Consider the following 17,854-nt stretch of genomic DNA (forward strand, 5'->3'; position numbering starts at 1 on the left):
AGCAGCCCTCAGTTTGTTCTCTGTATTTAAGAGTCTCTTCTGGTTTGTCTCCCTCTCTGTTTTTATCCTAATTTTGCTTCCCTTCCCCTATGTTCATCTGTTTTGTTTCTTACATAGGAATGACTGGTTCTTAAGAGAGCACAGGCTATGCAAGCATTAGAAGGAATTGTGGCATCAGCGCCCTGATAAGCAAGTCCAACTTAACTTCTCACAGATGCCTGGCACACTCAGATCGGACTGTAATGACACTTGAGCTTCATAACTAACTGTCTCCTTCAGTAAGTGCCATCCATCTATCCATCCATTCATTCAAAGAAGATGTTTTTAGCACTTGTTATGTGCTAAGCACTGTTCTAGGTACTGGAATTGAGCAGGGAACAAGAAAACAAAAGCCCTGCCCTAATGTAACTTACATTTGAGTTAGAGAAACAGACTACATGTTATATAGATGTTTTTGTTTACAGCATCACGTAGCAGTAAGTACAGGAGAAGAAGAAGGAGGGCTGCAGGACAGAGAGTGGCACAGTCTTCAGAAGCTATAGCACTATCTGCGCCCTGATTAGAAGATACTTTCAATTGAAGACACTTTAGTTTTACTCTTTGTGTCGGGGCATAAACAACTGTAAGTACGAGGGGAAAACTCATGACTTTCGTTGAATTGAGTTGTACTGTTTTCTATGTTGTGTATGCGAGGTCTCTTTTGGACCACTGACTATTGCACTTTCTAGCAGTTGTAAGAAAGCCTTGCCAGCCACCCTTTCCACCTGCGTTCTGCAACTGATGAATTCTTGGCAAACCGCCAGTCTCATCTACTTCACTTTCTTGTGCTTCTTCTCTATTATAATTGGAATCTCAGAGCGACTTGGCATTTACAGTCAACATCTTCACCTATGTATCCAGCCATGTATTTGAGTGTGACAACAGGACACACCTCTGTATGAGGGAGTAAGCAAAGCACTAATGAGTCACCGGGTGCACAGATACAAACATGGCAGCTAGACATCTCTGACTGCCAGCCTGGCTCCCTAGAACCATTTCTTTTTCTTTCTTTCTTTCCTTCTTTCCTTCTTTCCTTCTTTCCTTCTTTCTTTCTTTCTTTCTTTCTTTCTTTCTTTCTTTCTTTTTCTTTCTTTCTTTCTTTCTTTCTTTCTTTCTTTCTTTCTTCTTTCTTTTTGTAAGTGAACATAACTTTTTATTTCCCTTGGATATTTATTGCATAAAGTCATCAGATCATGAAAATGTGTATCTGGGCTTCAGTAGAATATGACGGCAAAAACAAAACAAAACAAAACAAAAAACAAAACCTTCAGGATGAGGTGATTTAATACAGATTGGATGGTAATACAATTAAGTGAGGATTTGTGGTTCAATTACCATAAGCAAACCATGGCAGTTAACAGATGCTTATCAACCTGAAGGGAGCATTCTAGAAACAGTATAGTATAATGATTACAAATTAGGCCTCTGGAGCCCAACTATCAGGGTTTGAATTTTGGCTCAACCACTTACTGGCTGTGACTGGGCAAGTTATTTAACTTTGTTTGAGCTTTCTTACCTGAAATGACAATGATAATGACAGGTGTGGTAGGGATTTACTAGCTTGATTTGTTTAAAGCACCCAGTAAGGAAGCCCTGTGTATATCAATATTTTGATCATGAATTTGCTAAAGCATAAAAAAGCGTATTGATCAAGTCAGTAAATTATGTGAAACTGGAAAGAATAAGACAGTCTTTGGGAGACAGAAGCTTGGCAAGCTGTAACAATTGGCCAAATCTAAGTGGAAATGTAATGCTGTGTATTACTCAAGTTCTTGGCTGGGCACAGAAAAGGCACTCCAGTTACTAGTCCTGGGAGGTCATGTGCAGTTAGGGAGATAGAATTCCCCAAATGGAAATGAGAATGCTGTTCCAATAAATAGATAAGTCAATGGAACACCACATGCAGGGCACCCAAATGGATGATGGTATCCACTACCCAGGGATACATGTCGGGTTGAAAGTGATAACCGCGGAAATACAGGGTGAAAACATGTGGTTTGGCTGCCTCACAAAGAAACAGACATACTTAGGAATCAGTGAGCGCCAGTTCAGGCTGAGCCACAACCGGCCGTGCTGACGACCAATGAGCCACTGTGACATTGAGAGATGTGCTCTTTCCAGGTCTCACTGGTGTACCACTTTATCTCTCCCCAATCCCTATTTAGTATTTTAATCTCAAGAAAACAGGAGCAGATGCTGTCTTGCAGCAAAGGAGGGAAATGTATAGGTAATGGCGTTGGTCAGCTCAGAAGTCAGCAGCACGAGGACCCGATGTGGGGAGACAAGGTGGCGGGGCGTGTGTGCATTCCCTGCTTTGAGCTGTAAGTTCCGGACATGGAGGTGCGTTAGAGGGTTGAAAACAAAGCTGGAAGCAGTCACGTTTTCTCCCTTTCCCTGGGTGGGCTCTAGAAGGAAGCTACGCTTGTGGTTAGGCAGAGGGCGGAGTTGGCATGAGTTCCTATATGTGTGCCCTTGAAGGGTCACAGTCCCGACTTAGCACATGCTCATTTGGTAGCATTTTTAGCTATGTTGGATCACATATATCATTAAAATGAATTTCAGATGTTTCTTTTTAAATGTGGCTACTGGGAAATGTTGACTGACACCCATGGTTGCATTTGTGGTTCGAAGTGTGTTTCTACTGGGCAGTGTGGCTCTAGAGGAAATGGGGAGTGAGCAGATCTGAAAGACTTTGTCATTTGAAAAGAAACTGAATGACCCTAAAGACGCTGTTTCAGTCACCGGTTCCGTTTGTTTCCCATATTGGACTAACATATCAGCATACTCAATTCCATTCCCAAATCATTATTCCTCATTGTCTTTGTACAAATCCTAAGCCACTGTGTTCTTTCCTGGTCTGTTACTTGGAGTTTGACGACAATGACTACGGCTTAAAGCAGATGTATAACGTTTTGAGCTTGCAAGAGAACACATGACATGATTGAACACAAGGTACTTTCTAACCTTGATCCAGGAAATGGGGTCCTTGGTGCTCCAGGCATTGATTGATCCAGAATAGTGAAGTCTGGCCAGCTTTGGGGCCCACTGTCCTTTGCCCAAGAAAGGGGAGAGAGATTAGATTCAGCTGGGTTGGTCCTAGACACTTAGGAAATAAACTTTCTCTCTTGAGAAAGGGTACACCTAGCTGTGGAGAAGATAAAGGCATAAAACATAGTAGGATTTTATTTTCTAAACTTAATAATTTTGTTTATTAGTACCTCTAATTAGCTGACACTGGAATGTGTTACCAGTACTATAGAATAATATCATTATTTCTTTATTATAAAATGTATGTTCCTGGTAGCAAAGTTAGAAAATGAAAAATAAAAATAAGACACAGGGGCTCCTGGGGGGCTCAGTCGGTTAACCGTCCGACTTCAGCTCAGGTCATGATGTCACCACTGGTGAGTTCGAGCCCCACATCGGGCTCTGTGCTGACAGCTTGGAGCCTGGAGACTGCTTTGGATTCTGTGTCTCCCTCTCTCTCTGCCCCTCCCCTGCTGGAGCTCTGTCTCTCTGTCTCTCAAATATAAATAAATGTTAAAAAATTAAAAAAAATAAGACATAAATAAAAATAAAAGTGAAAAAAGTATCCGTTTATGCAGAGAAAAATAATACAATTATGCAGAGAAAAATAATACTATTTTGGTATATCACTCTCAAGCTTCATTTTCAAAGGGCATTTTGCTCCCTCTAAAACAGGGATTGACAAACTTTTTTGTGTAAATGGCCAGATAGTAAATAATTTAGGCTTTGCAGATCATCTGGTCTCTGTTTCAGCTATGTAACTGCTGTTGTAGACAATTATTAAGTGAGTGGGTGTGGCTGTATGTACCCATAGAAGATTTTATTTACAGACACTGAAATTTGAGTTTCATATAACTTTCACATGTGATGATAAATAGTCTTCTTTTGTTCTCTCCCAATCATTTAAAAATAGAAGAATGATTCTTAGGAACACTTGGGTGGCGCAGTCATTACACATCCAACTTCAGCTCATGTCATAATCTCACAGTTTGTGAGTTTGAACCCCGCATCGGGCTCTGTGCTGACAGCTGACAGCCTGGAGCCTGCTTCAAATTCTGTGTCTTCCTCTCTCTCTGCCCCTCCCCTTCTCGCACACTGTCTCTCTTTCTCTCTCTCTCTTTCAAAAATAAATAAACATTTAAAAATAAAATAGAGTTTACACTTAAAAAAAAAGAAAGAGAGGCATTTATGGAGCAGAATTAACAGAAGTAAAAAAGATCTAATCAGTGCAGTTCTTGTAGACAAAAAATGGTATTTACCATACTGTCCTGAAGCTGTGATCTGGAAATCTCTAATGCGTCCAGAAGCCATTCCCAGTGGAATCTGACACTCTGAAATCAAAGTGGAGGAACACAACAGCTAGACATACAGAAAATGTAGCTTCACAGATGCAAGTCAATGAAAACGGGGGAACACCAACAAATGGTCATATTTTTACTGTTCACGATGTGCCAAGAACTATATTAAATGTTTATTGTACTCTCTGTCTCATTTAATTCACTCCAATAGCTAGGTGCCACAAGTATCCGTGTCCTGCAGCTGAGGAACACAATGGCTCTCTTACTTGCTTAGGGTTAAATATCAAACTCTTCCAGGTGATATTTGTAAGTTATCTTTGATAACTGAACCAAAATTAAGTTTCCCAATTTGTTCTTGGAGCTTCACTGAGTTGTGAAAATGAAGATATTTTTAGCACTAGTTTGTTGTATATTTACAGCTTCGGGTTCAAAATGTTCGAAGCTTCAACCATATCTGCCCTTCTCTGGGGACTCTGATCATTTGTACCAGCAATATTCACTTTAGATTTGGAAATGACCATAAGCTTGCATTGATTTCTTGACAAAGGCAAGCATTGGAGGAAGGAGGAAAGCTGTATGGAAGTAGGCTGAGGCGGGGCGCCCAGGGTGGGGCGACGCTCAGCCGGTTGACACTCTGACTCCTGATTTTGGCTCAGGTCACGATCCCCGGGTCTTGACACTGACCCCTGCGTTGGGCTCCACACTCAGTGTGGAGCCTACCTGAGATTCTCTCTGTCTCTCTGCCTCTGTCTCTGTCTCTGTCTCTCCCCCTCTCCCCCATTTGTGTGCTCTATTTCTCCCTAAAAAAAAACGAGAAGCGGGCTGACTAGGAAGGGGGCGTCTGCGCACAGCGCTACTCACTCGGGCTGTATACCAGAAAGAGAGTGCTCATCCCAGCTTGCAGGTGTTCGCCAATTAGGCATTCTATCCGCCAAATTCCAACTTTGGATGGTAGCATTTCCACTGTCTCAAAAACACCTTATCAAAAACAAAATGAACAAAAAATGATTTCTTTTTGCTAAAAAAAAAAAAAGACTGGCAGATGTATTGGTTTATGCAGAATATCAAAGGAGATCTACCTAAGTCAGTTCTATCACCCTCGGACGCTCAAACCCAAATTGCTCGCTATGTGAGCCCTACAGTTTGGAGGCACCGGGGATTGAGTCATGGCAGCCCCCACCCCTGGGAAATAGGAGAGACAGGGTGGTGGCAGCCTTTGCTGGTGCAGACAGGAGAAAGCCACTGCACTCTCAGGGTTTTCCAGAGACAAAGGTTTATTTCCCATTGGGCACATGTGAGCTCCCTGGGACAGGGAGGCCTGGGCAAGGTCCTCATGGATCTGGTCCACTAGGGCCACCTTGAGGCTAAAGTAACCTGGCAGCAAGAAGCTAGAGGTGAAGGCTGAGGGGCTGAGGAATGAGTCACAAGCGGCCAACTAGGATAAAGGTGCCCTTTAAGGTGCCAACTAGGATAAGGGTGCCGTAAGTTTACCCTTTCCATGCTGGAGTTGAAAGCAGCTGCCAGGGTTGGGAGCAGGGGGACACACAATAAACACAAGGTAGAGGAAGAAAGGACTCAACTGTGCCTCCCTTTCCCAATGTAGGTATCTCGGAGTGGACACTGCTGCTTTGTACTTGAACTGTATTTGTGATGTAAAGTTACTGCAGGAATGTTTATTATGCAAGAGTGAGCAGAGAGGCGCCTGGGTGGCTCAGTCAGTTAAGCGTCCAACTCTTGATTTCAGCTCAGGTCATGACCTCACAGTTCATGAGATCGAGCACCACATGGGGCTCTGTGCTTGGGATTCTCTGTCCCTCTCTCTCTGCTCTTCCTCTGCTTGCGCTCTCTCTTTCTCTCAAAAATAAATTAAAAAGAAAACAGTGAGCAGAAACGTCATTGAACTTATTGGAAGTTTTACACAAGAACGGGGGAAGTTCATTCCCATGATGAAAGCTGATCAACATTATGAGTACTGCTTAATCGATATACTGGTTATATACATAAACAAATCACTCTATGGATAACTGCTAGTGCCGTGTGGGATCTCAGATGGGGAAAATAATCTCCTTTTCCTAGTAAAGTGCTGCAACATGAATTATTCCTGCTTTCTGTTCTGTTTCTTTTAGAGCACATTATCTGTATCTGAAATTATCATGCTCATTTGCTAAATTATTTTAGTATGTCTCTATAGAGTAAAGTGAGTTGAAGAAGTAAGTTACCTGAGATCAGGGAGTGTGTGTGCTCTGTCCTTGGATTGCTCTCCCAGTGCCCGGACCATTTGAGTGGAACAATAGGTACAGTAGTCAGAAAGAGCACAAACTAACTCATACCTGGATACAGGTTGTAGACTGCCATCTTATATTCCTCTTTTTTCCGTACAGTGAACACCTGCCCACTGAAATGAATAGAATGAATGTTTTCATTGCTCCCCATGCTGAGCAGATACCATCGGATCTTTTGATCCTGAGCCACTACCAAGCCGGGTAGTGTGTCCATCACATAGCCGTTGATTGCTGGAGGAGAACACGAAGAAGGCTGTTAAAACCTATTCTCGCGGCACCTGTGTGGCTCGCTCAGTTGAGCGTCGGACTTCGGCTCAGGTCATGATCTCATGGTTCGTGGGTTTGAGCTCCATGTCGGGCTCTGTGCTGACAGCTCAGAGCCTGGAGCCTGCTTCGGATTCTGCATCTCCCTCTCTCTCTGCCCCTCCCCTGCTCATGCTCTGTTTCTCAAAAATAAATAAACATTAAAGTAAGTTAAAAAGATCTATTCTAGAAGTTTCTTTCCCTCTACTCCAGTAAAAAGTATTGATTCCTGTGAGGATTCCACTCCCATACATACACTCCCAATTCATATACTGTGGAAACATCAGGCTCACGTCTCATCTGTTGTAGTGCTTTTCACACGGAGTAATATTTGGGTGTGGGATGCATTACCGTGGAAGCGGTACTTTTCTTTAAAAGTGGGATCCTCCTTTTGGATACTGCAGGGGGCTCTACAGCTCCTTTCCATGTTTTCCGTGAAGTACCAGCTCTTAGTCTCATCAAAAATGGTGAAAAACAGAGCAAACTCCTGCACTGTCACTTGTCTCCCGTGAGCGGGGCTCAGTGTGTTACTGCGGCAGATCAGAAGGGGTCCAATCAAGCCCGAGTGCACGTCTTTTTCCTGAGAGAGAAGACATCAATCCTCCTTAGTAGATCCCAGAGTGATACCTCTCAAACACAAATATGATGGCACCTCCCCTATTTAAAGCTTTCCATTAAACTTAGGGTAAATACCAAAATTCTTGGCAGAGAACACAAAGCCCATTCCTTTTAAACCAGTAAGCAGCAGGCACAGTACACACTTACTTACCAAATCAACATCAGAAAAATAAGCCCAAGCCTTGCAGTCAAACTCATCTTCAGTGGGTGCCATCTGATGTTGTACTTTCCAGAAGTAAACTCTGGTTTCATTAGGGTTGACAAACTTTTTTCTAGGTTCTGCTCCTTGCCTCTGATCTTCCTCATAAGAAATCAGGCTAGAATAGAAGGAGTAGGGACGAGAAGCCTGATTTTTGAAAGTTACCTGCAGAGAAAAGAAGTGAATACAAATTTTAAAAAAGAATTCAAGTGTCATGTTTTAGGATCTTATAAAGTTCTTCGCTTAGGGTTTACATCCCTAATAGTAATGCCTATTTTTGGCTTTTCCCAAGTTTTAATACCCAAAGGAAGTGGTACAGAGGATGGATGTTATTAGAACCCAAAACGAAGGATCTACAGAGGAAAGTGGGGAAGCTTTGAATTCTAAAATCTTTAAATCATGAATTGAAAGCTGCAAAAGAGAAAATTCCTAAATACTTAAAAGCAATCTGAAGTGAAAGGGAAAATATCACACCAGGGGTTTTAAGAGACCATAAGCCCAGGAATTGAATCATATGGTTCTTATGACAAATTCTAGGGTGAATGCATATGATCCTTAAAAAAGACTTCAGTTGTTTAAAAGTTAGACATGCTTCATATGACATATGGAAGCTAAAATCAGAATCAAGACAGAAAAAAAAATTCACTTGCAATCTCATAATCTTAGGTCCTTCTACATCCTTAATGTAAACACTCAATTGGACCAATGGATGACTATTTTTGGAAAAGAATAAAACTACTTTAATTTTTGGCTCACACAATGCATCAAAATAACTTCTAGTCTACAGGAATTACTGATGGAGTAAAAGGTTAAATGTTAAGAAATTAAACTGTAAAATAAAGTTGAAGAAAGTGTGATTTTAAGAAAAACAATCTTTGTATAGGGAAGGATTTTTATTTATTTATTTTAATGTTTGTTTTTTGGGGGGAGAGAGAGAGACACAGAGAGAGAAACAGAGTGTGAGTGGGGGAGGGGCAGAGAGAGCGGGAGACACAGAATCTGAAGCAGGCTCCAGGCTCTGAGCTGCCAGCACAGAACCTGACGTGGGGCTCGAACCCACGAACCATGAGATCATGACCTGAGCCAAAGTCCGACGCTCAACCGACTGAGCCATGCAGGTACCTCAAAGGAAGGATTTTTATAAACATAAAAGCTATGTAAGTGTCATAAAGGAAAGATTTATGGGTTACTGCCTAAAAATTCAAACCTGTTTTATTTAAAAAACCACTATATATAAAATTAAAAGACAACAAACTTGGAAAAATATATAACATATATGGTAATATAAATTGATAAGAAAAGCACTCCCTCCAAAAAATGTCAAATGGGCAAAGGACATTAACAGATAATGAATGTTTCTCTACATTGCTCTTCCAGAATTTTGTCCTGGTAAACAGTTGTGATTACAGCATTACTGAACTGTTGAAAAAATATCAAGCTATTTAAAAGGTGGTTCAAAGTATATGGCTAAGTAAACCATACATTCACAGAACAGACTACTATGCCATCATTAAACAAAAGTATTTAGAAAGTCTTTTTAATGACATGAGAAATACTTACCACATGATATTTAGTCAAAAGAAGTAGAATTATACATTGTATAATTCTGAACCCATAAAGAGAAGGATACATAAGACAAAGATAACATACACCAAAATGGTAGTTATGGGATTATTTTTTAACTTCTTTATTTTCTATACTTTGAAATTTTTCAAAAGTGAGAATACATTATTTTTTAAAATTTTTTAATTTATTTTTGAGAGAGAGCATGAGCAGGGGAGGGACAGAGAGGGTGACAGAGGATCTGAAGCAGGCTCTGTGCTGTCAGCAGCAAGCCCGATGTGGGGCTCAAACTCACGAACCATGAGATCATGACCTGAGCTGAAGTCGGCCGCTCAACTGACTGAGCCACCCAGGTGCCGAGAATACATTAGTTTTTAACTTTTAATTTTTTTAGTTTATTTATTTATTTTGAGAGAGACACAGACAGTTCGAGTGGGGGAGGGGCAGAGAGAGAGAGAGAGAGAGAGAGAGAGAGAGAGAATCCGTAACAGTCTCTGTGCTATCAGTGCAGAGCCCAATGTGGGGCTCAAACTCACAAAACTGTGAGATCATGACCTGAGCCAAAACCAAGAGTGGAATGCTCAATCAGGCGCCCCAAGAATACATTATTCTTATAATTAGAAACAATGTGTATATATATATACATATATATATATATATGATTAATTTTTTTTAATTCCATTGTCCTTAACTCACCATGATATTGTCTTCAACTTCTGCTCTTATATATGGCCCCAAGAGTCCCAAGTGTTCATTCAGCTCTCCACGGTATAAGGGCTGAGTGAAGGATCCATCAGTAAATTCCTGGAAAACCACCTTCTTGAACTGAGGGACATCCCCACCTGGAGCCCTGGGAGGAAAAGCAATGTCTTCATGGACCAGGTGGGCAGAAAAAGCTCACATTCTTGCCCTCCCTGTATTTGAGACACACTTAGTAGAACTGATGATGAACTGGAAGTGTAATGGAGTGGAGAGAGGAGAACAAAGGATTAAAGAGAACCTCCAGGCTTCTGATTTGGGCAAATGGATGGATGGTGATGCAATTCACTGAGATGGGGAACCCCGGAGGACGAGGTGGTTGGAGTATACAGTTTTGAACACATGGATATCTGTGTAAATTCAATTGGCAAATACCTAGAGGCTGAGAGCTCACAAGAGATCTAGATGAACACTATCCATATTCAGACGATATCCAAATCAGGGGAGCAGCTTATCAAAGCTGATAGTCAATTTTGTTATGTCCTCATCTTATTGGATGACTAAGCAACATTTTGCATAGTTAACCCCTCCATCTTCCTGACATACTCTCCCTCCAGGCTTCACTAGTACATAAGTTCTATGAAAGCAGCGCATTTGTCTGTTTTGTCCACTGCTGTATTCCCTGCAACTGGAACAAGTGCCCGGCCCATAGTAGGTGGTCAAAAAATATTTGTTGGATGTTAAATGTATGTAGGGCTTATAAACTTATTCTAAATTTTTTTAAATGTTTATTCATTTTTGAGAGAGACAGAGAGACAGACACAGAATGTGAGCAGGGGAGGGGCAGAGAGAGAGGGAGACACAGAATCCGAAGCAGGCTCCAGGCTCTGAGCTGTCCGCACAGAGCCCGATGTGGGGCTCAAATCCATGAACTGCAAGATCATGACCTGAGCCGAAGTCGGACGCTTAACCGACTGAGCCACCCAGGCGCCTCTCCCCCCCTTCCCCGCCCCATCCCAGACTTTTGATTGAGGAATTATAAAGTCTCTGCTCACTCAGCCTGTAAGACACTTCAGCAGACCCACCAAGAAAGAAAACAACTGCAGATCATCACTGCAACTAGGTGGTCCTCTTGCACTTAAATTTTAGTTCATCCAATTCTTATTGTTCTACAGTTCTCCAAAGATTTTTAAAATATGGATTTTTAGCATTTATCTAGTTTTTATAGTTGCAGCAGGAGCATTGGCCTGCCATGACCTACTCTCTATCCAGAAGCTTTGGATTTGCATGGCGTGCCATTTTGCATCCTTTTCCTTTCACCTTTCATACTCCTATGCTTCAGCTCTGTAGCTTGGAAACAGCATCTACTTGTATTTTGTTTTGTTAAGAAAAAGCCCAAATTGGAGTCATTTGTCACCAAGGAGAGCAAAACAAGATTCACAGTCTCAACCAATCCCAGGAATGTGACCTTTTGACACTCAATCTGAAATTTCCAGATCAGCATTAGTGAGGTCATCTGCATGATCAAAATCTTGTCTTCCCTTCTCCCCAAAAAGCTATCCTGGGCTGAAGCACCCTTTTCTTGTGCTAATAACCAACCTCCTTGCCCCATCTTCCATTTGTATTGCTCCTCAGAGCATCTCTCTGCTTGCTAGATGGAATGCTGCCTAATTCATGATAATCTCATAAAGCACTTCATAAACTGATTTACTTGCTTGAATTTTGTTTTTTAACAGACTTGGTGGCAGCAACAGGCTCCAAAGTGAACCTCTGATGGCATTCCAAAACAGGAAAGTGTGGCACCCTGTGAGCCCTCTGAGTTCATTTTCTTCCTGCTTCCCAGGGTCGCGGTGAGTTCCTTAGTTGAGTTCTGCGCTTTTTGCTTTCAAGCTCCAAGTGCAACTGGCTTTCCAGTGCAGGGTTAATATAGGTCAGTCCTGAGTGACAGGAGGCTCTAACAAAGAGCCAGCCCTTGGTTCAGTCCCCAGTTCCATGTTGGAGTCCCTTCCCCGTTTCTAGTCTGCAGTCGTTATTGACTGGGCTCTGCTGGTTTAGTGCTTTCCTCAGTTCTATTCTACTGTCTCTATCAGTGGAGTCGGCCGGTTTAGTCCACGCTAGGACTTGCTGGATGTGCATGCAGGGACCACTATGGGCCAGTCTGCAGTAACATCTAAACCACAGTCTCTGGTTTTGTCCCTGGATGCCACGTTGGGAACTCGTAATGGTTTAATTTGCAATTCCCCCCGTGTTTGGAATTATTCTCCAGATTCCATGCTGGGAACTGCTGGTGGCAGCTGCAATTGTCTATTGGTTTGGAATCAGTTTGTGGTCTCCATTATTTTAGGCCTGTTCGTTTAATCCTGTCCCAGTCCCTAGTTTGTTGGTTACTGCTGGTGTCCACAGTTCTGTTCTTCCAGTTACTATTGCTTTCTATTAATGTGCATGTGAAGTAAAGGCTGTGGCAAAAAGAGTATCTCAGAAGTCAAAGAGCTTAGGCATTAGCTTGGCTCTGAGAAATTCAAAGAGCTGGCTAAACACATGGGATCCTTTGTATCCAGAGAGCTGAGTGTGCTGTCTTCTGGCACACACACTTGTTTCACATATAAGAACTATAGTGCCAGAAGCTGCAGATGTCTAGCAAGGAGGCAAAATTTTACTAAAAACAACCTGGAATTATAATGGGTGTTATGGGGAATGTTCCAAAGACCCCAAATGTCCATCGACTGACAAATGGCTAAAGAAGATGTGGTATATATATACAATGGAATACTACTGGGTGATGAAAAAGAATGCCATCTGCAGCAACATGGATGGAACTAGAACGTATTATGCTAAGTGAAATAAGTCAGTCAGAGAAAGACAGATATCATATGACTTCACTCATATGTAGAATTTCAGAAACACAACAGATGAACATAGGGGAAGGGAAGGATAAATAAGATAAAAACAGAGAGGGAGGCAAACCATAAGAGACTCTTAAATGCAGACAACAAACTGAGGGTTGCTGGACAGAGGTAGGTGGGGGGATGGGCTAAGTGGGTGATGGGTACTAAGGAGAGCACTTGTTGGGATGAACACTGGGTGTTATATGTAAGTGATGAATCACTGGGTTCTACTCCTGAACCCAAGACTATACTGTATGTTAACTAACTTGAAATTAAATTAAAAAAACAAAAACAAAAACAAATAGATAAGATCACTTAAAAAGTGCATTTAAGGGGTACCTGGGTGGCTCAGTTGGTTAAGTATCTGACTCTTGATTTTGGCTCAGGTCATGATCTCATGGTTTGTGAGACTGAGCCCCGTGTCCAGCACTGCATGGGGCCCCGCATCAGGCTCTGCCCTGAGCTTGGAGCCTACTTAAGATTCTCTCTCTCTCTCTCTCTCTCTCTCTCCCCCCTTCTCTCTCTCTTTCAAATAAAAAAAGTGCACTTAAAAGCAAGAGCTCACAAATCAAAGAAACAAATTGGGTCTTGTATGTTAATTGTATGCAAAAACTTCCAAAAGGTTTCAAAATTCCAAAATAGCTTCATTGAATGAATCACTACAGAAGGTTAATGAAAAATTAAAAAGATTAAAAGTACCTAAAACAAAAGCTACAACCCAATTCTTTGGGGGAATTGGAGACAACTGCCTTTGTCTTGCAAATATCTGCCAGGTAAAAGGTTTGGTTCTATAAGTTGAAAGTTCACCTGCCCTTTCGCCAATCCTCCAAACCTTTGCTGGTTCCTCTCAAAATGCTTGAAAAGATCTGGACCCTGGAAACCGAATTCTCCTGTACTCAATCTGTGCCTTTGGGATGTAAATTTTCTATCTCCACCTTCTCTAGGATCTGAGGGCCATCCTTTCACATGCCAACATTAGGGAGAAATATCATCAGAAGGGAAGAAAAGGAGAGAGGGAGGTATTTGGAAATTAAGCCTAAATGTCCTCTCCATTAATATTAGTAAAAAGAAAAGCTATAAGATCTTTGTGTTTGTGTGTCCATCTATCTATATATCTGTTGCAAATGTGTCATGCTTTTCGACATCTGGGTGGTATTGCTAAAATTAATTTGTAAAAGAGCTCTATTTAGTTGGTTTGAAGGCAAACACTTATAAAGACTGGGCATTCTAAAACTCTCAAAAAGATAGACACTAGCCCAAATGTTTTTCAAGTTCATATGCTCTGGGATAATCTCCAGTCAAGTTGTTTCCATTAAAAAGTATTGTTTTTTTAAATTAATAACTTAAAACTGCAACACACACACACAAACCAATGGTCCACAAAACATTCTTCTCTTCTTCTGAGGATTTAGGATGCATTGTTATTATTAACCAGTCTTTTACCGATAAACTTAAATGGCCAATTGGAATACTTCTGAGATTGTTCTACCAGTTATTAAGACTGAGGTGGCAGGTATTAGGTAGGGATTATATTCATTTTACTTTTTCGGCAGACTTGGTGACCTCATTAGCCACAGAAGTCTTTGAGACACCCACAGCAACTGTGTCACGCTGGGAAGAGCAAAACGGCCCAAAGGAGGACAGCCCAAGAAGCACTCTACACATATGGGCTTGGCAGGAACTATATAAAAAATGGAAGCATTACCAAGTTTCAAAAGTTTGGGGCCATCTTCCAGCTTCTTTGCAGAACAGTGATCAATCTTTTTCAGGTCAGCAAACTTGCAAGCAATGTAAGCTGTGTGACAATCCAGCTTGGATGGTTCAGAATAATCATCTGAGCTGTGAAGCCAGCTACTTCTACTGGTGGGTCATTTTTGCTGTCACTAGCCATATCGTTACAACAAACATCTTTGACAGATACGTTCTTTTAAGATTTTCTTATTAAGTAATCTTTAAACCCAATGTGGGGCTCAAACCCCACAACCCTGAGATCAAGAGTCGCACGCTCCATCAACTGAGCCAGCCAGGCACCCCTGGCAGATATGTTCTCAACATCAAAGCCCACACTGTCTCCAGGAAGAGCTTAACTCAAAGCTTCATGGTGCATTTCAACAGACTTGACTTCAGTTGTAACACTGACTGGAGCAAAGGTGACTACCGTGCCAGGTTTGAGAACAATCTCCACTCAGCTCACAAGGACAGTACCAATATCATCAATTTAGTAGACATACCAGAGGGGTAGACAAAAGGGCTTGTCAGTTGGATGATCTACTGAGAGGAGGCAATCCCGAGTTTCAAGCAGCATGGCTCCCTTGGCATAGCCATCTCTGTGGGTGACGTTTCATCCCTTCAATCAAGGCATGTTAGCACTTGGCTCCAGCATTTTGTCATCATTCCAACCGGTAATTGGCACAAATACTACTGTATTGGGGTTGTCACCAAATTTCTTAATATATGCGCTGACTTGCTTAACATTTTCCTTGCATCTCTTCTGGCTGATACTTTCCTTGTGTCAGTGGAATCTATTTCCTAAACAACAACAATTAGTTGTTTCACACCTAGTGTGTAAAGCCAGAAGGGCATGCTCATGGATCTGCCCATTCTTCGAGATACCTGCTTCAGTTTCACCAACAGCAGCAGCAACAATCAGGAAGCACAATCAGCATGAGATGTGCCTGTAATCATGTTTTTGATGAAGTATCTTTGTTCTGGGGCATCAGCGATAGTCACATAATACTTGCTGGTCTCCGATTTCCAAGGAGAGACATCAGTAATGATACCACACTCACTTTCAGCCTTCTGTCTGTCCGAGATCCAGACATACCTGAAGGGGCTCTTTCCCATCTCAGCAGCCTCCTTCTCAAGTTTTTTTTTTCAATATATGAAATTTATTGTCAAATTGGTTTCCATACAACACCCAGTGCTCATCCCAAAAGGTGCCCTCCTCAATACCCATCACCCACCCTCCCCTTCCTCCCACCCCCCATCAACCCTCAGTTTGTTCTCAGTTTTTAAGAGTCTCTTATGCTTTGGCTCTCTCCCACTCTAACCTCTTTTTTTTTTCCTTCCCCTCCCCCATGGGTTTCTGTTAAGTTTCTCGGGATCCACATAAGAGTGAAGCCATATGGTATCTGTCTTTCTCTGTATGGCTTATTTCACTTAGCATCACACTCTCCAGTTCCATCCACGTTGCTACAAAGGGCCATATTTCGTTCTTTCTCATTGCCCTGTAGTACTCCATTGTGTATATAAACCACAATTTCTTTATCCATTCATCAGTTGATGGACATTTAGGCTCTTTCTATAATTTGGCTATTGTTGAGAGTGCTGCTATAAACGTTGGGGTACAAGTGCCCCTGTGCATCAGTACTCCTGTATCCCTTGGGTAAATTCCTAGCAGTGCTATTGCTGGGTCATAGGGTAGGTCTATTTTTAATTTTCTGAGGAACCTCCACACTGCTTTCCAGAGTGGCTGCACCAATTTGCATTCCCACCAACAGTGCAAGAGGGTTCCTGTTTCTCCAAATCCTCTCCAGCATCTATAGTCTCCTGATTTGTTCATTTTGGCCACTCTGACTGGCGTGAGGTGATATCTGAGTGTGGTTTTGATTTGTATTTCCCTGATGAGGAGCGACGTTGAGCATCTTTTCATGTGCCTGTTGGCCATCCGGATGTCTTCTTTAGAGAAGTGTCTATTCATGTTTTCTGCCCATTTTTTCACTGGGTTATTTGTTTTTCGGGTGTGGAGTTTGGTGAGCTCTTTATAGATTTTGGATACTAGCCCTTTGTCTGATATGTCATTTGCAAATATCTTTTCCCATTCCGTTGGTTGCCTTTTAGTTTTGCCTTTGCTGTGCAGAAGGTTTTTATCTTCATAAGGTTCCAGTAATTCATTTTTGCTTTTAATTCCTTTGCCTTTGGGGATGTGTTGAGTAAGAGATTGCTACGGCTGAGGTCAGAGAGGTCTTTTCCTGCTTTCTCCTCTAGGGTTTTGATGGTTTCCTGTCTCACATTCAGGTCCTTTATCCATTTTGAGTTTATTTTTGTGAATGGTGTGAGAAAGTGGTCTAGTTTCAACCTTCTGCATGTTGCTGTCCAGTTCTCCCAGCACCATTTGTTAAAGAGACTGTCTTTTTTCTATTGGATGTTCTTTCCTGCTTTGTCAAAGATGAGTTGGCCATACGTTTGTGGGTCTAGTTCTGGGGTTTGTATTCTAGTCCATTGGTCTATGTGTCTGTTTTTGTGCCAATACCATGCTGTCTTGATGATTACAGCTTTGCAGTAGAGGCTAAAGTCTGGGATTGTGATGCCTCCTGCTTTGGTCTTCTTCTTCAAAATTACTTTGGCTATTCGGGGCCTTTTGTGGTTCCATATGAATTTTAGGATTGCTTGTTTTAGTTTCGAGAAGAATGCTGGTGCAATTTTGATTGGGATTGTATTGTATGTGTAGATAGCTTTGGGTAGTATTGACATTTTGACAATATTTATTCTTCCAATCCATGAGCAGGGAATGTCTCCATTTCTTTATATCTTCTTCAATTACCTTCATAAACTTTCTATAGTTTTCAGCATATAGATCTTTTCCATCTTTGGTTAGATTTATTCCTAGGTATTTTATGCTTCTTGGTGCAGTTGTGAATGGGGTCAGTTTCTTTATTTGTCTTTCTGTTGCTTCATTATTAGTGTATAAGAATGCAACTGATTTCTGTACATTGATTTTGTATCCTGCAACTTTGCTAAATTCATGTATCAGTTCTAGCAGACTTTTGGTGGAGTCTATCGGATTTTCCATGCATAGTATCATGTCATCTGCAAAAAGCGAAAGCTTGACTTGATCTTTGCGAATTTTGATGCCTTTGATTTCCTTTTGTTGTCTGATTGCTGATGCTAGCACTTCCAACACTATGTTAAACAACAGCGGTGAGAGTGGGCATCCCTGTC

The 17,854-nt window shown here is 41.6% G+C and overlaps 1 protein-coding gene across 10 annotated transcripts in view; it reads right to left on the reverse strand.

Annotated features, from left to right (window-relative positions):
• F8 (coagulation factor VIII) overlaps positions 1 to 17,854 on the reverse strand; it is a 133,142-nt gene that overhangs the window by 24,965 nt on the left and 90,323 nt on the right. For 8 of the 10 annotated variants that reach the window (XM_047847687.1, XM_047847691.1, XM_047847690.1 and 5 more), the window contains 7 exons: positions 10,026 to 10,179; positions 7,719 to 7,931; positions 7,301 to 7,529; positions 6,695 to 6,877; positions 5,226 to 5,342; positions 4,326 to 4,397; positions 3,004 to 3,089 (listed from right to left, as the gene is read on the reverse strand). In XM_047847687.1, coding sequence (XP_047703643.1) covers positions 3,004 to 3,089; positions 4,326 to 4,397; positions 5,226 to 5,342; positions 6,695 to 6,877; positions 7,301 to 7,529; positions 7,719 to 7,931; positions 10,026 to 10,179 — 1,054 coding nt within the window. Of the gene's footprint in view, positions 1 to 3,003; positions 3,090 to 4,325; positions 4,398 to 5,225; positions 5,343 to 6,694; positions 6,878 to 7,300; positions 7,530 to 7,718; positions 7,932 to 10,025; positions 10,180 to 17,854 lie in introns of those variants that run through there. The other 2 variants (XR_007149785.1, XM_047847693.1) reach the window with 2 other exon arrangements.

Source organism: Prionailurus viverrinus, unplaced genomic scaffold (genome assembly GCF_022837055.1).
Source record: "Prionailurus viverrinus isolate Anna unplaced genomic scaffold, UM_Priviv_1.0 scaffold_49, whole genome shotgun sequence".
NCBI classification, from domain to species: domain Eukaryota; kingdom Metazoa; phylum Chordata; class Mammalia; order Carnivora; family Felidae; genus Prionailurus; species Prionailurus viverrinus.